The 17713-nt window shown below is 41.5% G+C and overlaps 2 protein-coding genes across 10 annotated transcripts; both read left to right on the forward strand.

Annotated features, from left to right (window-relative positions):
• Positions 1 to 1775: 1775 nt before the first annotated feature.
• LOC110499384 (serine/threonine-protein kinase ICK) lies at positions 1776 to 12654 on the forward strand. 8 transcript variants are annotated; one of them, XM_036956243.1, is made up of 14 exons: positions 1776 to 2155; positions 2748 to 2899; positions 3568 to 3622; positions 4675 to 4796; positions 4927 to 5006; positions 5092 to 5224; positions 6649 to 6820; positions 7099 to 7266; positions 7527 to 7910; positions 8112 to 8314; positions 8606 to 8766; positions 10728 to 10835; positions 11004 to 11111; positions 11652 to 12654. In XM_036956243.1, exons 2-14 carry the CDS (start codon positions 2799 to 2801, stop codon positions 11804 to 11806), a joined length of 1950 nt encoding a protein of 649 aa, XP_036812138.1. In that variant the 5' UTR covers positions 1776 to 2155; positions 2748 to 2798; the 3' UTR covers positions 11807 to 12654. The 8 variants fall into 8 exon arrangements, with proteins under 8 accessions (XP_036812138.1, XP_021432171.2, XP_021432173.2 ...); XM_021576496.2 differs by having other exon boundaries at positions 1776 to 2077; positions 2589 to 2899; XM_021576498.2 differs by having other exon boundaries at positions 1776 to 2073; positions 2589 to 2899.
• A 640-nt stretch (positions 12655 to 13294) lies between these two features.
• On the forward strand, positions 13295 to 16338 carry LOC110499387 (glutathione S-transferase 3). Of its 2 annotated transcripts, none has more exons than XM_021576502.2 (7): positions 13295 to 13453; positions 13716 to 13819; positions 13984 to 14035; positions 14128 to 14260; positions 14408 to 14549; positions 14740 to 14865; positions 15347 to 16338. In XM_021576502.2, exons 2-7 carry the CDS (start codon positions 13733 to 13735, stop codon positions 15473 to 15475), a joined length of 669 nt encoding a protein of 222 aa, XP_021432177.1. In that variant the 5' UTR covers positions 13295 to 13453; positions 13716 to 13732; the 3' UTR covers positions 15476 to 16338. The 2 variants fall into 2 exon arrangements, with proteins under 2 accessions (XP_021432177.1, XP_021432178.1); XM_021576503.2 differs by having other exon boundaries at positions 13301 to 13426.
• Positions 16339 to 17713: the final 1375 nt, after the last annotated feature.

Consider the following 17713-nt stretch of genomic DNA (forward strand, 5'->3'; position numbering starts at 1 on the left):
TCAAGGCCTGATTCACGCAGTGTCCTCTGAACAGTTGATGTTGAGATGTGTCTGTTACTTGAACTCTGTGAAGCATTTATTTGGGCTGCAATTCCTGAGGCTTGTAACTCTAATGAACTTATCCTCTGCAGCAGAGGTAACTCTGAGTCTTCCTTTCCTGTGGCAGTCCTTATGAGAGCCAGTTTCATCATAGTGCTTGATGGTTTTTGCAACTGCACTTGAAGAAACTTTCAAAGTTCTTGAAATTTTCCGTATTGACTGACCGTCATGTATTAAAGTGATGATGGACTGTCGTTTCTCTTTGCTTATTTGAGCTGTTCTTGCCATAATATGGACTTGGTCTTTTACCAAATAGGGCTATCTTCTGTATACCCCCTACCTTTTCACAACACAACTGATTGGCTCAAACGCATTAAGAAGGAAAGAAATTCCACTAATGAACTTTTAACAAGGCACACCTATTCATTGAAATGCATTTCAGCTGGTTGAGAGAATTAATGCCAAGAGTGTGCAAAGCTGTCATCAAGGCAAAGGGTGACTACTTTGAAGAATCTCAAATATAAAATATATTTTGATTAGTTTAACACTTTTTTGGTTAATACATCATTCCGTATGTGCTATTTCGTCGTGTTGATGTCTTCACTATTATTCTACAATGTAGAAAATAGTAAAAATAAAGACAAAAGCCTGGAATGAGTAGGTGTGTCCAAACTTTTGACTGGTACTGTACATTTTCATCAAAAATAAATGGGAACGCTCAATTTAGTTCACCATAGCAGTATTTGGATACCTTGACCCAATTGGACCCCTGCTCCTCCATACTCATTACTCAGCCGGCTACATTCCCTAACCCTCCCTAGTAGATCTGTAAGGTGGAAGCAATTTGGTGGAAGCTCCTCCATATACTTATTCATACCCTTCAGATCTTCAAACAACGAAGGGTAAAGGGCCAAAGAGAGGGTCAGGGAGGGAACTCGTTATACCAACTCTTTCGGAAGCTTCACAGAGGCGCCTTCCCACTTCTGACACCAGTGACGCAACTGGTAGAGGGGACAGAAACAAGAAAGGTCACCTGGATCCAAGCAGGGAGGGTGGGTTGGCAGCTACAAAAGCTTGGTGAAGCTTGCTAACTGTGAAGCTGCTGAAGAAGCTAACGTTAGTCAACTCCAACTGACGCAACATAACAATATGACATGGCAATATGTGTTGAAGATTGGGTTGGTGTCAGGTCAAATGATTTATATATACACTAGATTGCTCACAGAGGGCACTGTTCTGAAGCCTCCACACCTCCATCTTGGCACTCCCTCACGGTGTAAAAAATATTTTGGAAGCTATAGAAATTCATTTATTAATGTCTACATTTGTTTTTGCCACCTTGATTCTATTTCATACACCTTAATGCATACTTTTAAAATATATTATGTGAGATAAACAGAAAAATAAAAGATGAAAAAGTATATAAAACATTTTCTTTAAAGTATAGTTTTTTGAAAGTTCTGTTACTGTCCCCACTACAATTTTTTAAAATCTTAAATACATGTTCTTTTGTTCTTGAAACATTTCATGATATACCGTAGAATTCAATTTATTGCTATGGAGGACTGCTCCTTCTGGGGAGTGCCAAAATGGCCGAACAGTGGCTGGAATTCCAACTCGGGACTCTTTCTAGAGCTCCGACTTTCAAACCACTGACGTCATGAATTGGCCAAATATTTTTCCTAGTTCCTAGTTCCCACTTTTGAACATGGCATAAACCCTGGATTGCATATGCAGTCGTATTTTTTCTGAGTTCCCAGTTGTTTTGAACGCACTGAAGTCGGAAATTTCCGAGTTCCCAGTTCCGAGTTATTTTGAACGCGGCATTATATAAATCATTGGTCAAAGCAGAGATGATACGCTTTGTAGGCAGGCTTGGTCAGATGTGGTAAGAACACCAAGTCCAGTAGATGGCGGTAATGTGACATAACATTGGTTGCCAACCTCCGTCAAACACCACTGATGTAGAATAAGCAAATCTGCGACGCCCTTGGTCGCGCAGCTGTGATTTATTGTGATGGGCCTGGAGGTAATGTGAGTGAGTGTGCTCGACTCTATACAAGTAGTTTATTGGTGTTGTCTTCAAATGTCCGTTATTCGAGTTGAAACGGATTGGGTGGGTGTCTTTTTAACTATTTTGACTTTGCTTTTTGTCATTATTATCAGCAGAAGTCAAAGATTGATCGTGTGTCTAGCTAACGTTAACCTTAGCTCGACTGCAACATCTGTTTCTCGTTGCAGCAGTAACCATAACATGACATTCTGGTCAGAAATCTTACCAGACAGTTTTTACCCTTAAAATCGTATGCATGCATGCCTGCCCTGTAGGTAACGTTTGCTCGGTAGCTAGTAATGAAATAGGTTAAAACAGTCTGACTACTGTCTGTTGAAGGTCTAGTCAGAAGATAATTAGCATGGAATTAGAAACCATCTGTCTCAGATTCCTTGTATTGTCTGGAAACGGAAAAATAAGTGTATATTTCTCCCCTGTGATTGGTTCTATGGCTTCCTCTAATGACACCCCACCCCTTCCCATCCCTTTTCCTCAGGAGGAGGCAAGAAGCCCATGACAACATGAGTCCTCCAGCTGTGCCTGTGGTCCACTGTTGTTGTCACAGGAACATCTGGTTACACTCAACTGCTGCAGGAGGCTGCCAGCCTACCACCTCTGTGTTCCTTCAACCTACCACCTCTCTGTGTTCCTTCAGCACGTATTGATCTGATCTGCTCCTGGGCGATGGTGAGGAGAGGGCAGCACCATGAATAGATACACCACGCTCAGGCAGCTCGGGGATGGCACCTACGGCTCAGTCATCCTCGGCCGCAGCCTGGAATCAGGAGAACTGGTCGCAATTAAGAAGTGAGTGGAGGTCACATTGTCATAGCATTGTTAGTATGAAAAAAATAAGGCTGTGATCTCTGTGTGCAATTGCAGTCCCACCTTTTGAAGCGTTGGTGTATAGTGTAGGTTACATATTATCCTCTGGTACCTAAATTGAAGGGCTTCAGCTTACAAGTTGTTGTAGCTGCTAAGCCGTGTAGTAAAATTAGCTGCCAGTGCCTGTGGGATTTGCTAGGAATGGCATTACCCGGTGGCCAATCCCACGCGTGGTTAAGCTGACAGCTGTCTAGGCAGATGTCGACGAATGAAAGTGCACGGATGACTGACAGGCCCACCTATTTGGCTGATTTGAAAAAAAGGCATCTGTTGGTGAGTACCTTTGGGCAGGATCATAAAAACTTCTGGCTTCTAGTTATAACTTTGACAGGAAGTATGTGAGGGGTTCGGCAGCCACAGACTAGTTGCATACATTTATGATGTTGGTGGCGTCGCTCTCTTGAGATTGAAATGGACAGGGCCTCGGCCTGTTATAAACCTGCTCTTTTCAATCATACATTTTATACGTATTCATCAAACTTCTTATATCAATGAAAAGAGTCCCAATATGTTTTACAATAAAAAGTATGATCTATGATATGTTGGTCCTTTAATTCAGTTAGGCTGAAATGATTGCATATTTGTTTCAGAATGAAGAGAAAATTCTACTCATGGGAGGAATGCATGAATCTTCGTGAGGTCATAGTAAGTTCTCCTTCCCAGATATGATGCTTGTGGGTAAAATGCTCCACCCATTGCAGTGTTTCCCCTAGGATTTTGTCCAGCAGTGGTGGAAAGGGTAGGCACTGCACCACACTGGTATAGGGCAGCCTAAAGAATACAGCCTATGCTTTCAGTTGTTGTCTACTGTTTCACCAGTTAGTGTTTTTGTACCACCATTTCAATTCCACCTCTACTCAGAACCACAGAAACCAGCACAAAGAATCTAGAAGGTGACTCTTGTGTCTACTGTCTTTGGATTTTAACTCTCTAGTTCCTCACTCAGACCCAGACATTCATTCTTTGCCGAGAGCTTGAATCCAAAGGAGTGTAGCAGCATTCTAGAAGGAACCAGCCCTCCAGGGATCTTGGTTAGAATGTCAGCTGTAAATAGCATGTGCCACCACCAAGACCCATAACGACTTTCCCCTCTACTCAAAACTATGGCATGGTGCCTCCATTTACTTCCATACTTTTCAGTGCATGGGAAAACTTCACCTGCATTTACTATGATCTGCTCTAGTTTTCTTTATTACACCTGAGTTATAAAGCATAAAGAAATCCCTAAAGGCTGCACCTTAAGAAATACCAGTTGTTCCCCACACTGTACCCAAGATGATATACAGTTTATTCATGCTTTGATTGTCAATCAATGTTTTTATTTTGAACTGAAGCGTATTTGTTGTATGCCGGTTTTAAGGGTCAGATCTTCTGTCTTACCTTTTTATGTTTCTAAGTCTGGAGGCCGACAGCAACTTAATTGGGGAGAATGGGCTCGTGGTAATGGCTGGAGCGGAATTATTGGAATGGTATCAAATGCATCAAACAAATGGTTTCCAGGTGGTTGATGCCATTCCATTTGCGCCGTTTCAGCCATTGTTATGAGCTGTCCTCCCCTCAGCAGCATCCTGTGGTATCTAAGTCTGGCCATGATGGAGTGTTGCAGAGCTGTTTTTGATGATTTCCAGGTTGAGGTTATTTCCCTCATGCTTTGTCTTGATTGCTAAGGTACCATCTCATTTGTTCACTCCTTTCAGTCCTTGAAGAAACTCAACCACGCGAATGTGGTCAAACTCAAGGAGGTTATACGGGAAAATGACCACTTGTACTTTGTGTTTGAATACATGAAGGAGAACTTGTATCAACTAATGAAAGACAGGTAAATATAGCTTTTTTTTGATTCACATAGCCTAAATATAGGCTATTTGAAATGGGGTTTAGTGCTTTGGGGATAATTGTCAGTAGGTCAAAATCATAGCTCATATATTGTTATCTGTATCATGTTACAGGTCTCGGCTGTTCCCTGAATCTGCTGTGCGAAATATTATGTTCCAGATACTGCAGGGATTAGCTTTTATTCATAAGCATGGTATGATTAGAATGATACGCTAGAACTTTTTGCTAATGCTTTTTACTTGTTACTTTGTATGCTCACTGTATGATTTCCCCCCTAGGATTCTTTCACAGGGATATGAAACCTGAGAATCTTCTGTGCATGGGACCAGAGCTGGTGAAAATAGCTGACTTTGGGCTTGCCCGTGAGATAAGATCTCGGCCACCATACACAGATTATGTTTCAACAAGATGGTTAGTTTTGTTACCTCCATATGATAGGTTTATGTGTCACTAACCACATTTCTATCCACAGCTTTTATACGAGTGAAGTCATACCGTATATAAAAAAATAAATCACGCATTTGAGATGGCGTGATTTAAATGCTTAAAGATCATTTGTTAATTCGACATGGTGGGATATATTTGTGTCGGTAAAGTTAATAATGCGAGAAATGGCGTTGGAAACGCCTTTATGCACAAATATTGATATAATAACCATCATATGTCGTGGAATTTCAGTACTGAGAGAGACTTAATTTCTTCAAATAATCATCTTATTGCAATAATGAAACTGTCAACTCAACAGTCTTGACTGTTAGGCTGAGAGCCTACCCTTTACAGACCATGCTGTTCCTTATATACCTCGTACCAAGAATGCTTAGTCATAGCTGGTTCAACCCACCCCCCCCCCCATATAGATAAGCCACTTTGGGTTCATCCTATGGTCATCTGCCTCTGGTGCTGTCTCCCAGATGCCAGGACGATTGGGACTACTGAGGCCTTTGCTCTGTTCCTCCAGGCTCTCTCGATCTCGGAGACACCCACCGCGTCTTATCTATGGAATGCCATCTGTAGGTTTTTACTTAGCCATCACTTAATCAGTTGCCAGCCCCAGCTTCAAAAAACTCCTCTCAGTTCACTCAGGATGAAGGAAATATCTTACTACAATATTAGTTAAGTAAATCATTTCTAACTATTAATCTCAAACAAATAAGATGAATACATAATTTTTCCCTCACACAAATCAAAGTAAACTTTGAGTCACTCGATGATATGGTGTTTGGGTACAGATGGGTACAGATGAAATCAGTTATGATGAACTTCACAGGGTGGTGAAAGTGCAGAGTGATGAGCTTGATGCTGCTTTCCCAAAAATATTGAGGGTCTTATTCTGGTGACATGATGATCGATGCTTAAATGCCATTTGACAAAACATTTTTTTCTCGCTCTTATCCATAATCTCATCATACACAGTAGGCCAGCCTACCCGTACTGTATCTGTGAGCTGTTGGCTAGAGCGCACGTGCCAAGCCCAGGGTAGACACATTTGCTATTTAATGCGACACTTTTTGTGGCAAAACTATTGATAGAGTTGAAAGTCCGATGGAAACACTTTGAACTTTAGATTTTGATCCGGTACATAACATAAGCATTTTGTGTGCACTACGTCATCACATACGTCAGTTTGTGGGAAAATGCGCATATTTTCAATGCGAATTTTAGAATCTTCGCCAATTGGATGGAAACCTAACTACTGACACCATATTTAGTTATACCTGAATTTATTTGTGTAATTTTCTGTCAATTTGTGACATGAAACCTCTTATATTTCTCTCATCATGGGGAGCATCAACCAGCCTATAAAGCCCTTCTCCCTTCCCTGTGGTGTCTTCCAGGTACAGAGCTCCAGAGGTGTTGCTGAGGTCCACCTCGTACAGCTCTCCCATAGACCAGTGGGCTGTGGGCTGCATCATGGCAGAGCTTTACACCCTCAGGCCTCTGTTCCCTGGCTCCAGTGAAGTGGACACCATCTTCAAAATCTGCCAAGTCCTGGGAACTCCAATGAAGGTAGCCTTGTTCTCCGGGGCAGTTAGATCCAGAATATCATCCAAAAGCAAGCTATACTGTCCTCACATCATCATGTAAAATGTCTTGTGGTGGTGTTAAATACATAAATCAAACCTCACTGAAGATGTGATCAGTCTTGTGTAATGTGCTTTTGAAATGACAAACTTCACAGATTATTTTTGTCATAACATCTAAAAAACGGTTACATCTATCTATTTTATTACTATATAGTAAAATAAGCAGGTCAATAATCATTGTGTTGGATCCACTTCTTCTAGAATGACTGGCTGGAGGGCTTCCAGTTGTCAGCAGCCATGAATTTCCGCTGGCCCCAGTGTGTCCCCAGTAATCTGAGCAGTCTGATCCCCAACGCCAGTACTGAGGCCATCCAACTGATGAGAGACCTACTCCAGTGGGACCCTAAGAAGAGGCCAGCCTCTGCCCATGTAGCAAACCCTGGCTGGGACATATCTCTGTCATAATCTAGGCTAAAATAAATGTTTAGAATGGATCCTTAGAATAGTTATTTTACCATTCATCAATAGAATGGTGAATACTGAAATAATTATTAGATTTAAAGCTATGTTTGCTTGTACATTGCTAAACAGGTTAGATATTCTAACATTTTAATGGCATGTTAACTGATTAATATGTCCTGCTTTGGGATCCTTCAAAGCCAATTAATTATTTTATTCTCCATTTGCAGGCCCTCAGGTACTCCTACTTCTATGTGGGTCAGGCGTTGGGCACTCCTCAGCAGATCCTGGAGCAGGGCAGGCCTCAGCCAGGTCCCCTACCTCCACAGCCACCACAACCATTACAGCAGCCCCTGCAGCAGCTACAACCACTGCTGCTGCTCAAGCCAGTGCCCCCTCCCCAGCCAGCGCCCCCAAATCAGCATTTCAACTCGTCCAGGCCCCTGCAACAGATCCATCCAGCCCCAGTCTCAGCCCCCACCCCAGTTCCATCGTACCAGAGGCACTCAAAGCTGTTGCGAGAGCAGCCCAACCGCATGGTGAAGCAGGAGGAGACTGAGATGGTCCCACAGACCCGCTTAACTTACGTTGTTGACAAGAGCTTGCAGAGCCAGGTGAGTTTTCAGTCACTAACCAGGGCTACTTGAGCACGGCAAGCATTCATTAGTGTAATGTCATTAAATGTTAGAATACCTTGTTAAATGAATACAAAATGAAATGGAAAGTTGATGAATTCTTCAGAAATGTAATTGAACTGTTTTTCTTCTTTCTCTCTCCATAGAGATTGTTAATACACCATTTCCCTTTTTTAACAGTTGACCCAGGAGGCTGAGAATGCCAACTTCTTAAGCTATCAGACGAAACCTAAGGGTGGAGGACGCCGGCGATGGGGCCATGGCACAGGCCTCCTAAAGGGTGACGAGTGGGATGACTTTGAGGACACTGAGCTGACCTCACTAAGTTTTCTGGGCAAAACAAACTTTCCTACAGAAAAACTAAGAGAGGAGACGTTGAGCAGGTGAGATTGTCTGCCTGCGTTATCCCAGTGACCTGAGTAAACCTGTGTTATCCCAGTGACCTGCTTTAACCTGCGTTATCCCAGTGACCTGAGTAAACCTGTGTTATCCCAGTGACCTGCTTTAACCTGTGTTATCCCAGTGACCTGCTTTAACCTGCGTTATCCCAGTGACCTGAGTAAACCTGTGTTATCCCAGTGACCTGCTTTAGCCTGCATTATCCCAGTGACCTGTGCGTTATCAGTCTGATCTTTTCAGATAAGGGCTTTATGTATTTCTGTTATGCCTTTCAGGTACGGAAATGTTTTGGATTTTAGCAGCCCCAAAGTTAAGGGGCAGGTGACGACAGGTGACGATGCACCTTTGAATCTGAACAAGGCCATGTCCTACCAGGAGCCTTCAAGGACAGCCTCGGCCAAACAGTATTACTTGAAGCAGTCAAGATATCTACCAGGTAGAAAATACAAAAACCTTACCTTTCTTCCAAGTGGATATTTTTAACAAGGCACTTCCAGTTACTGCCAATGTACACTACTGTTCAAAAGTTTGGGGTCACTTAGAAATGTTCTTGTTTTTGAAAGAAGACACATTTTCTGTCCATCTAAAATAACATCAAATTGATCAGAAATACAGTGTAGACATTGTAGTAAATTACTATTGTAGCTGGAAACGGCTGATTTAAAAAATATCCACATAGGTGTACAGAGGCCCATTATCAGCAACCATCACTCCTGTCTTCCAATGGAACGTTGTGTTAGTTAATCCCAAGTTTCATTTTAAAAGGCTAATTGATCATTAGAAAAACCTTTTGCAATTATGTTAGCACAGCTGAAAACTGTTGTGCTGATTTTAAAGAAGCAATAAAACTGGCCTTTAGACTAGTTGAGTATCTGGAGCATCAGCATTTGTGGATTCGATTACAGGCTCAAAATGGCCAGAAACAAAGACATTTCTTCTGAAACTCATCAGTCTATTTTTGTTCTGAGAAATGAAGGCTATTTCATGTGAGAAATTGCCGATAAAGAAGATCTCGTACAATGCTGTGTACTACTCCCTTCACAGAACAGCGTAAACTGGCTCTAACCAGAATAGAAAGAGGAGTGGGAGGCCCCGGTGCACAACTGAGCAAGAGGACAAGTACATTAGATGGTCTAGTTTGAGAAACAGATGCCTCACAAGTCATCAACTGGCAGCTTTATTAAATAGTACACACAAAACACCAGTCTCAACGTCAACAGTGAAGAGGCGACTCCGGGATGCTGGCCTGCTAGGCAGAGTTGCAAAGAAAAAAACATATCCCAGACTGGCCAATAAAAATAAAAGATTAAGAGGGGCAAAAGAACAGACTGGAAGATTGGAAAACAGTGTTATGGACAGATTAATTTCATTTAAGTTTGAGGTTCACAAAGAAGAACATTCGTGAGACGCAAATGCTGGAGGAGTGCTTCACGCCATCTGTCAAGCATAGTGGAGGCAATGTGATGGTCTGGGGGTGCTTTGGTGGTGGTAAAGTGGGAGATTTGTACAGGGTAAAAGGGATCTTGAAGAAGAAAGGCTATCACTCCATTTTGCAACCCCATGCCATACCCTGTGGACGGTGCTTAATTGGAGACAATTTCCTCCTACAACAGAACAATGATCCAATGCACAGCTCCAAACTATGCAAGAACTATTTAGGGAAGAAGCCGTCAGCTGGTATTCTGTCTATAATGGAGTGGCCAGCACAGTCACCGGATCTCAACCCAATTAAGCTGTTGTGGGAGCAGCTTGACCGTATGGTAAGTGCCCATCAGGCCAAGCCAATCCAACTTGTGGGAGGTGCTTCAGGAAGCATGGAGTGAAATCTATTCAGATTACCTCAATGAATTGACAACTAGAATGCCAAAGGTCTGCAAGGCTGTAATTGCTGCAAATGGAGGATTCTTTGACGAAAGCTATGTTTGAAGGACACAATTAGTATTTCAATTAAGAATCATTATTTATAACCTTGTCAACATCCTGACTATATTTGCTATTCATTTTGCAACACATTTCATGTATGTTTCCATGGAAAACAAGGACATTTCTAAGTGACCCCAAACGTTTGAACGGTAGTTTTTATCATAAAATGGGGTCACTAATCGGCATTGAGCCTTCTTTGTCAGTAAACTTTGAACTTGATGTAACTGCCATGTTTCTACCAAATCAGAGGCATAAGCATATGTACATGCTCTGATATAGAATGCCTGGTTGGTTTTCAAACCTGGATGAAACCACATTATTTTCAGCACCTGATTATCAATGATCATCATCTCAGGAGTGGCTATGTTGCTGAGTCATGATGATGTAGTCTTGTTGAACCACAAGGGGCAGCTTGTTGCAATGGAAATTACATATCAAACTCTATTTCCTAATCTATCCCATCTAACCCTGCAGGTTTAAGTACTAAAAAGAATATGGCAATAAATTCCAACTACAGTGAAAGCAACCTCTGGGGCAGCAAAATTCCTGTTGGAGGAACACTTCCTAACCGAGGCACTCATGGTAATGATTTGTGTTGGGACCAATGTCCTGCATGTTTATCACCTGTCATCCTACTACACTAGTGAGAGGGCTGTGTGGTATAAGCTAGGGTGATGTCTATCTGTGGTGTGTGCTAACAGTATTACATGTAAGGTACATTTCCTGTTATCTTTGATGGCCCAATCACAGGTTCAAATACTCTTCCAAGTGGATATGTACCGAACTATTACAAAAAAGAGGTTGGCTCTGCCGGCCAAAGAGTGCAACTCGCACCTATAGGGGACTCAACAGCATCAAGTGAGTGATCTATAGGGGACTCGACAGCATCAAGTGAGGGACCTATTGGGGACTTGACAGCATCAAGTGAGGGACCTATAGGGGACTCGAAAGCATCAAGTGAGGGACCTATAGGGGACTCGACAGCATCAAGTGAGGGACCTATAGGGGACTCGACAGCATCAAGTGAGGGACCTATAGGGGACTCGACAGCATCAAGTGAGGGACCTATAGGGGACTCGACTGCATCAAGTGAGGGACCTATAGGGGACTCGACTGCATCAAGTGAGGGACCTATAGGGGACTCGACTGCATCAAGTGAGGGACCTATAGGAGACTCGACAGCATCAAGTGAGGGACCTATTGGGGACTCGACTGCATCAAGTGAGGGATCTATTGGGGACTCGACAGCATCAAGTGAGGGATCTATAGGGGACTCGACAGCATCAAGTGAAGGATCTTTGTAGTCTCGATGCACAGTTGTCAATCCAGGCTAGGTGCTGTGTAGTAATGTAATTCTATTGTAAGGTAATATAATGTGGCTTGTCTCTGCTGTCACAGATTATGCAACCTGGAGGTCGTCTAGCAGAAGTCAGATGGGTGCCTCGTCCTATGTGCCGTCGCCCACCAAGACTACGCCTGGCCTACGGTCTCGCCCCCCAGCACAGGCCATCCATGGGCGCACAGACTGGTCTGCCAAATATGGACACCGCTAGTGGCCTCTTTGGGACACTTGTGTTATTTCAGTACTTCAGATTTGTCTTTTCCCTATAAAAGGAAAAACGTATGTTTTCATATCAAAGTATGTACATGTTATACAGCAATAACCTTGGTTTTGTATTAATCTGTGTCTATATTGTTCAATGTACAACTTTTTCAGTGTGTGTGTGTGTGTATTATATGGATAAATGACCTCTGCAAAATGTTGGTGTCGTCACATTTTGTTCAGTGACAAATTCCATACCATTTTTTTGTTTATTGCGTAGCATAACTTTCTCAGCCCCTTCTTAATGTTTGTTCCATAGATTTTGTAAAACGGCCCCATGACGTCCCCACGATCCAGTCTTTATGCATTTTATATTGCAAATATCACTGTGATATTTTGGCCAACACTGTTTTTCTGTTGCCAATTTGTCTTTTTATTTTTTTTACATGTTTTTCTTGGTGCTTTCTTTCATGAGACATTCTGGAATAAAGGAAACACTTGTATCTTGATCATTTGTATATTTTATTCATTGTTTTTTTTCTCTAAATCAATAACTCTGTGCTTTATTTTAATCAGAATTGATGACACAATTGGCTTTAGTGTTATCTTTTTTTGTAATGAATTGTGTGGCTCTCAAAAAAAATGTATTGAGAGATTGTACGTTGACTTGGTTTATCTGCTGGGCCAAATTGTAAAAACATGTATAACTGCCAGTTACCAAATGCCATTGCTAACATTTTATTTATGTGGTATTGTAATGACCATTTCATTAACAACAGTTTTTTTTTGTAATGGTCATAATCCTTTGACATAATTCTGTTTTGATTTGTAATCAATAAACTCATTGGTGTGTGTGTATACCGTCTGATTTAGTAATTAAGTAGTTAAGAAAATAAGGCCTCCTGGAAAACAGTTGAAGAACTTTTAGAAGATTTTTACCATAACATCCAGCTGTTTTTAAAGTTTAAAAAAATATTTTTTACAAAAGAAGGCAGACTGCCACGTGCAGTGCCTCATTTGGATGTGTCTGAAGTCTTGGAGCTTGACTTCCCTACGTTTCTCCTACAAATGGGCCTTGAGCTTGTTTGGAGGTTCTAGCAGGGAGTGCAGCTACGCGTATACCAACGATGCTCGTCCGGGAAACTCGTCCTCTTCCACCGAGCGCGGGGCTTCGGGAGGGACGCACATGGAGCGGTGAGGGAGGAAGGGGACACCCGCCTAGCCAGCCAGATCAGCCGAATCAACCCTAGCGATCAATGGGGTGACAGATGTCGCAGCCAGATCGCCCTCACATCCGTAGTGGAGGAGTGGCTCGTCGGTTTATATACCGAGAAAGAGTCATACGATTTGCAGTTACGGTTTGTAATGTTTTTGTGGGTCGTATTTTAAAATACTGTTGTCTGTTATGACATCTTCTGTAAGAGGAAATCGGTGAATATGTGATTTGCCTTCTAATATGTTTGTTTCACAATGCATTTGTTAATTTACCCATGATGCCTTGCAGACATGCAAATCTCCAACTCAACTCTCATGTAGGTCATATGACACAGTGTTTGAGGTTCACTTCTTCGTTAGAAGCGTTTCGTAACTTTGTAAATTAACTTATTCGGAGTTCACACACACATAACAGGTGCATACTTGTCTCTTGATATATAAGGTCAGTATTACTTCTTAGACTTATCTAGACATTTTTGGTTGATAATTACACAGACAACCGCATGTTTTGTATGCTTTTGTTTTTCAGCTTTATTTTCTTGTATGTTTCAGTGTTCTAGTTTCAGAGTAGTCTGTTCACAATGTACAGTAATGTATTTGACAGGCATGCATGCACCAAATCTAGTGCAATGCATCTAGCGCAACATTGCTGAATTTGCACACACGTGAAAGCGTAATGGAATGTGGTTATTTCTTTCCTACAGTAAACTTCAATTTCGCCATGTCTGGAAAAGTGGTGTTGACTTATTTCAATGGGAGGGGGAGAATGGAGTCAATTCGATGGCTTTTAGCAGTTGCTGGAGTTGAGGTACGTAGGCTGAGCAAATAAAACACAATTTTACTGTAGGGCGTTTACATGAGTTGAAATAGTGGCTAGAGTGAAATAGTGACTAGACAAACATGTGATGCCCACAGATAGATCACTGAACTGGATGTTCTGTCATAATTAAAATATACATTTTATGTCCACAGTTTGAAGAAGTGAATATAACAAAGCGTCAGGAATATGTAAAACTGTTGAGTGGTAAGTTTGGTCACAATGGTAATAGAAATCTGATAACACGCTCATTGTTTTGAAGGGTGTTTAATTGTTTAACCTTCATTTTTTTTTAAAAGATGGAGCACTCATGTTTGAGCAGGTTCCCTTGGTGGAAATGGATGGAATGAAGCTGGTTCAAACCAAGGCTATCCTGAACTACATAGCAGGGAAATACAATCTCTATGGGAAAGACTTAAAAGAACGAGTCATGTATGTATGACATTTTTTTTATGATTGAATTCTAACATTTATTTACTTGTTTGGTTGTATTGCAGAGACATAAGTGAAGCTGTTTGTATAAAAAAATGAGGGAAATCTGCTATGGTTTCAAAGGGTTTGGTTTTCATTTACTTTTAGGATTGACATGTATGCTGAGGGCGTGCAGGACTTGATGCAAATGATGATGGCGTTGCCCTTCATGCCGCCTGACACCAAGGAAACTAAACTGGAGGAGATAGAGAGGAAAGCAACAAGCCGTTACCTCCCTGTGTTCGAGAAGGTACTGTATGATTTGGGCCTTGGCCAGATGGGATGAGTAGAGCTCACTAAGGGGAGGAAATCTAATCTAAGCTATTATATTAGCATAACAATTGCAACATACCATGTTTGCTAAGGCAACAGAAAAGAAGGTTGGCACGTTTGTACAAGTTGTATTGTATAAAGAGGCTGTGCTTGTGATTTTCTCACAGGCGCTAATTGGCTCCCAGTACCTGGTGGGTTTTCAGTTGAGCTGTGCTGATGTCCAGCTACTTGAAACCACCTTGATGTTGGAGGAGAAATTTCCAACAATTCTTTCCAAATTCCCTGTTGTTAAGGTAAAGTTGATTACAAATGTATTTTGTTCTTGACAAAATATTCATTAGTCAAATCATCTTGTTTCATTTGAGTCTCATCAAAACATGTTAGAGGTTGACATAACCCCAGTAGCATATGAATATCACATACCAGCTCCACGGCACATTTGTTAGATATCAGTATACAATATGACTGGCCATACCGGTTCAAATGTACTGCTACAAAATCCTGGGTGTGTCCCAATAATCTCTCCTCTCTCATGAAGTCTACACTCTTTCAGTACTTCCCACAAATCTCAAAGCATTGGATTAGTGGAGGCATATTTCTTTTGCCAGTAATTGCCTTTCAAATCAGTGAAGGGGAGAAAAACAAGTGCACACCCTGGGAGGAAGGATAGATGATTAGGACATATTACACAGCAGATTTAAAAGAAGGGTAAAAAGATCCATGGATACTTCAGTTGATTCATTCTTGATTGGGTGTGAATGGTTTTCTTTTCAGGCTTTTCAAGGGAAGATGAAAAGCCTACCAGCCATTCACAAGTTCCTGCAGCCAGGCAGCAAGAGGAAGCCTCAATCAGATGATGTATATGTAAAGACTGTGTGTGAGGTGTTAGACTTCAAGCTCTGATTCTCATCTAAACATCAAGTAAAATTGACTTTAAAGAGTTGAAGCTAATATAATATATTACCTGTACATGGTTCCATATTGTCATTCCAAGTCATAATTTCTTGTAACATGTTGTGGAGAAATTATGACATAAGCTTATGAATTGTTTAACCCTGGCAATATGAGTGTGGTGTATTGTTTGCAAAATTGTTTTATAACTAGTTCCCTTTGTGCTCACAAGAAGTTTCCGACAATACCCAAGAGAAAACCTTGATTTACTTGGGTGAACGCCCAGAAATAGCCTCTGAGAACTTTATCAGGAGCAGGTGTCTTGTTACACATTCTCTTTTGTACCCAAAACTCCTCGTGCTGAGGATGAATCGTGTCTGTGTGAGTTGTGTGTATCCTAGTATAAAAGGTGCCTGGGGACAGTCCCCTCGTAGAGCTTCTGACCAACCTGTACTGAGTGTGCAGAGTTTGTTGTAACCTTTCCACTGGCGTGACTCTTAATAAAGTTAATTTACTAATTGACTTGAGTCCTTGATGGTAATTTCTATTACAATGTGTAAAGGACAATTGTTTAACGAGCACAAGTATTTAATGTTTTCCAATAATGTGCACAAAGAAAAAGGCTGTTGAACAAACAAAATATTTTCTGTAACTAAACCCTCTGTGTCTGTTGTGAGTTTTCCATCATTGATAGAGGATATTTACTGTCATGCAACTGAATATGATTATGTAAAACTACTGAAATGTTAGTAGTCAAACCTGCAATACTATAAAATGTATTTTGTACGAGTAGTAAATGCCATTGTATTTCTGTTCCCATATCCATTGAAAAAATCATAGTGTGCTTATAACCAGTAGTAAATTTAATTGTTCAACAAAAAGTGCTCCTTTGTTCTTACAATGACTGAGTGAATAGTTATTGTAAGACTGTACTTCATTCAACTTAAACAATTTCCGATGAGACAACATAACTATTCAAGGAAGTACAGGGGCTTGTGAAAGTATTCACCCCCTTGGCATGTTTCCTATTTTGTTGCCTTACAACCTGGAATTCAAGTGGATTTTTTTTTTGGGGGGGGGGGGGGGGGGGGTTTGTATCATTTGATTTACACAACATGCCTACCACTTTGAAGATGCAACGTTGTTTTTGTGAAACAAAACTTGTGTGCAAAACTGTCCACCCCCCACGTCAATATTTTGTATAGACACCTTTTGCAGCAATTACAGCTGCAAGTCTCTTGGGGTATGTCTCTATAAGCTTGGCACATCTAGCCACTGGGATTTTTGCCCATTCTTCAAGGCAAAACTGCTCCAGCTCCTTCAAGTTAGATGGGTTCTGCTAGTGTACAGCAATCTTTAAGTCATAGCACAGATTCTCAATTGAATTGAGGTCTGAGCTTTCCAAGACGTTTAAATGTTTCCCCTTAAACCACTCAAGTGTTGCTTTAGCAGTATGCTTAGGGTCATTGTCCTGCTGGAAGGTGAACCTCCATCCCAGTCTAGTCTCTGGAAGACAAACAGGTTTCCCTCAAGAATTTCCCTGTATTTAGAGCCATCCATCATTCCTTCAATTCTGACCAGTTTCACAGTCCCTGCTGATGAAAAACATCCCCAGAGCACGATGCTGCCACCACCATGCTTCACTGTGAGGATGGTGTTCTCGGGGTGATGGGAGACAGCGTTTTCCTTGATGGCCAAAAAGCTCAATTTTAGTCTCATCTGACCAGAGTACCTTCTTCCATATGTTTGGGGAGTCTCCCAGATGCCTTTTGGCAAACACCAAACGTGTTTGCTTTTTTTCCCTTCTTTAAGCAATGGCTTTTTTCTGTCCATTCTTCGGTAAAGCCCAGCTATGTGGAGTGTACCGCTTAAAGTGGTCCTATGGACAGATACTCCAATCTCCACTGTGGAGCTTTGCAGCTCCTTCAGGGTTATCTTTGGTCTCTTTATTGCCTCTCTGATTAATGCCCTCCTTGCCTGGTCTGTGAGTTTTGGTGGGCGGCCCTCTCTTGGCAGGTTTGTCATATTCTTTCTGATATTCTTTTATAACTCAACCCTGATCTGTACTTCTCCACAACTTTGCCCCTGACCTGTTTGTAGAGCTCATTGGTCTTCATGGTGCCCCTTGCTTAGTGGTGTTCCAGACTGGGGCCTTTCAGAACATGTTTATATATACTGAGATCATGTGACACTTAGATTGCACACAGGTGGACTTTATTTAACAAATTATGTGACTTCTGAAGGTAATTG

This window comes from Oncorhynchus mykiss, chromosome 20 (genome assembly GCF_013265735.2).
Source record: "Oncorhynchus mykiss isolate Arlee chromosome 20, USDA_OmykA_1.1, whole genome shotgun sequence".
In the NCBI taxonomy this organism is placed as follows: domain Eukaryota; kingdom Metazoa; phylum Chordata; class Actinopteri; order Salmoniformes; family Salmonidae; genus Oncorhynchus; species Oncorhynchus mykiss.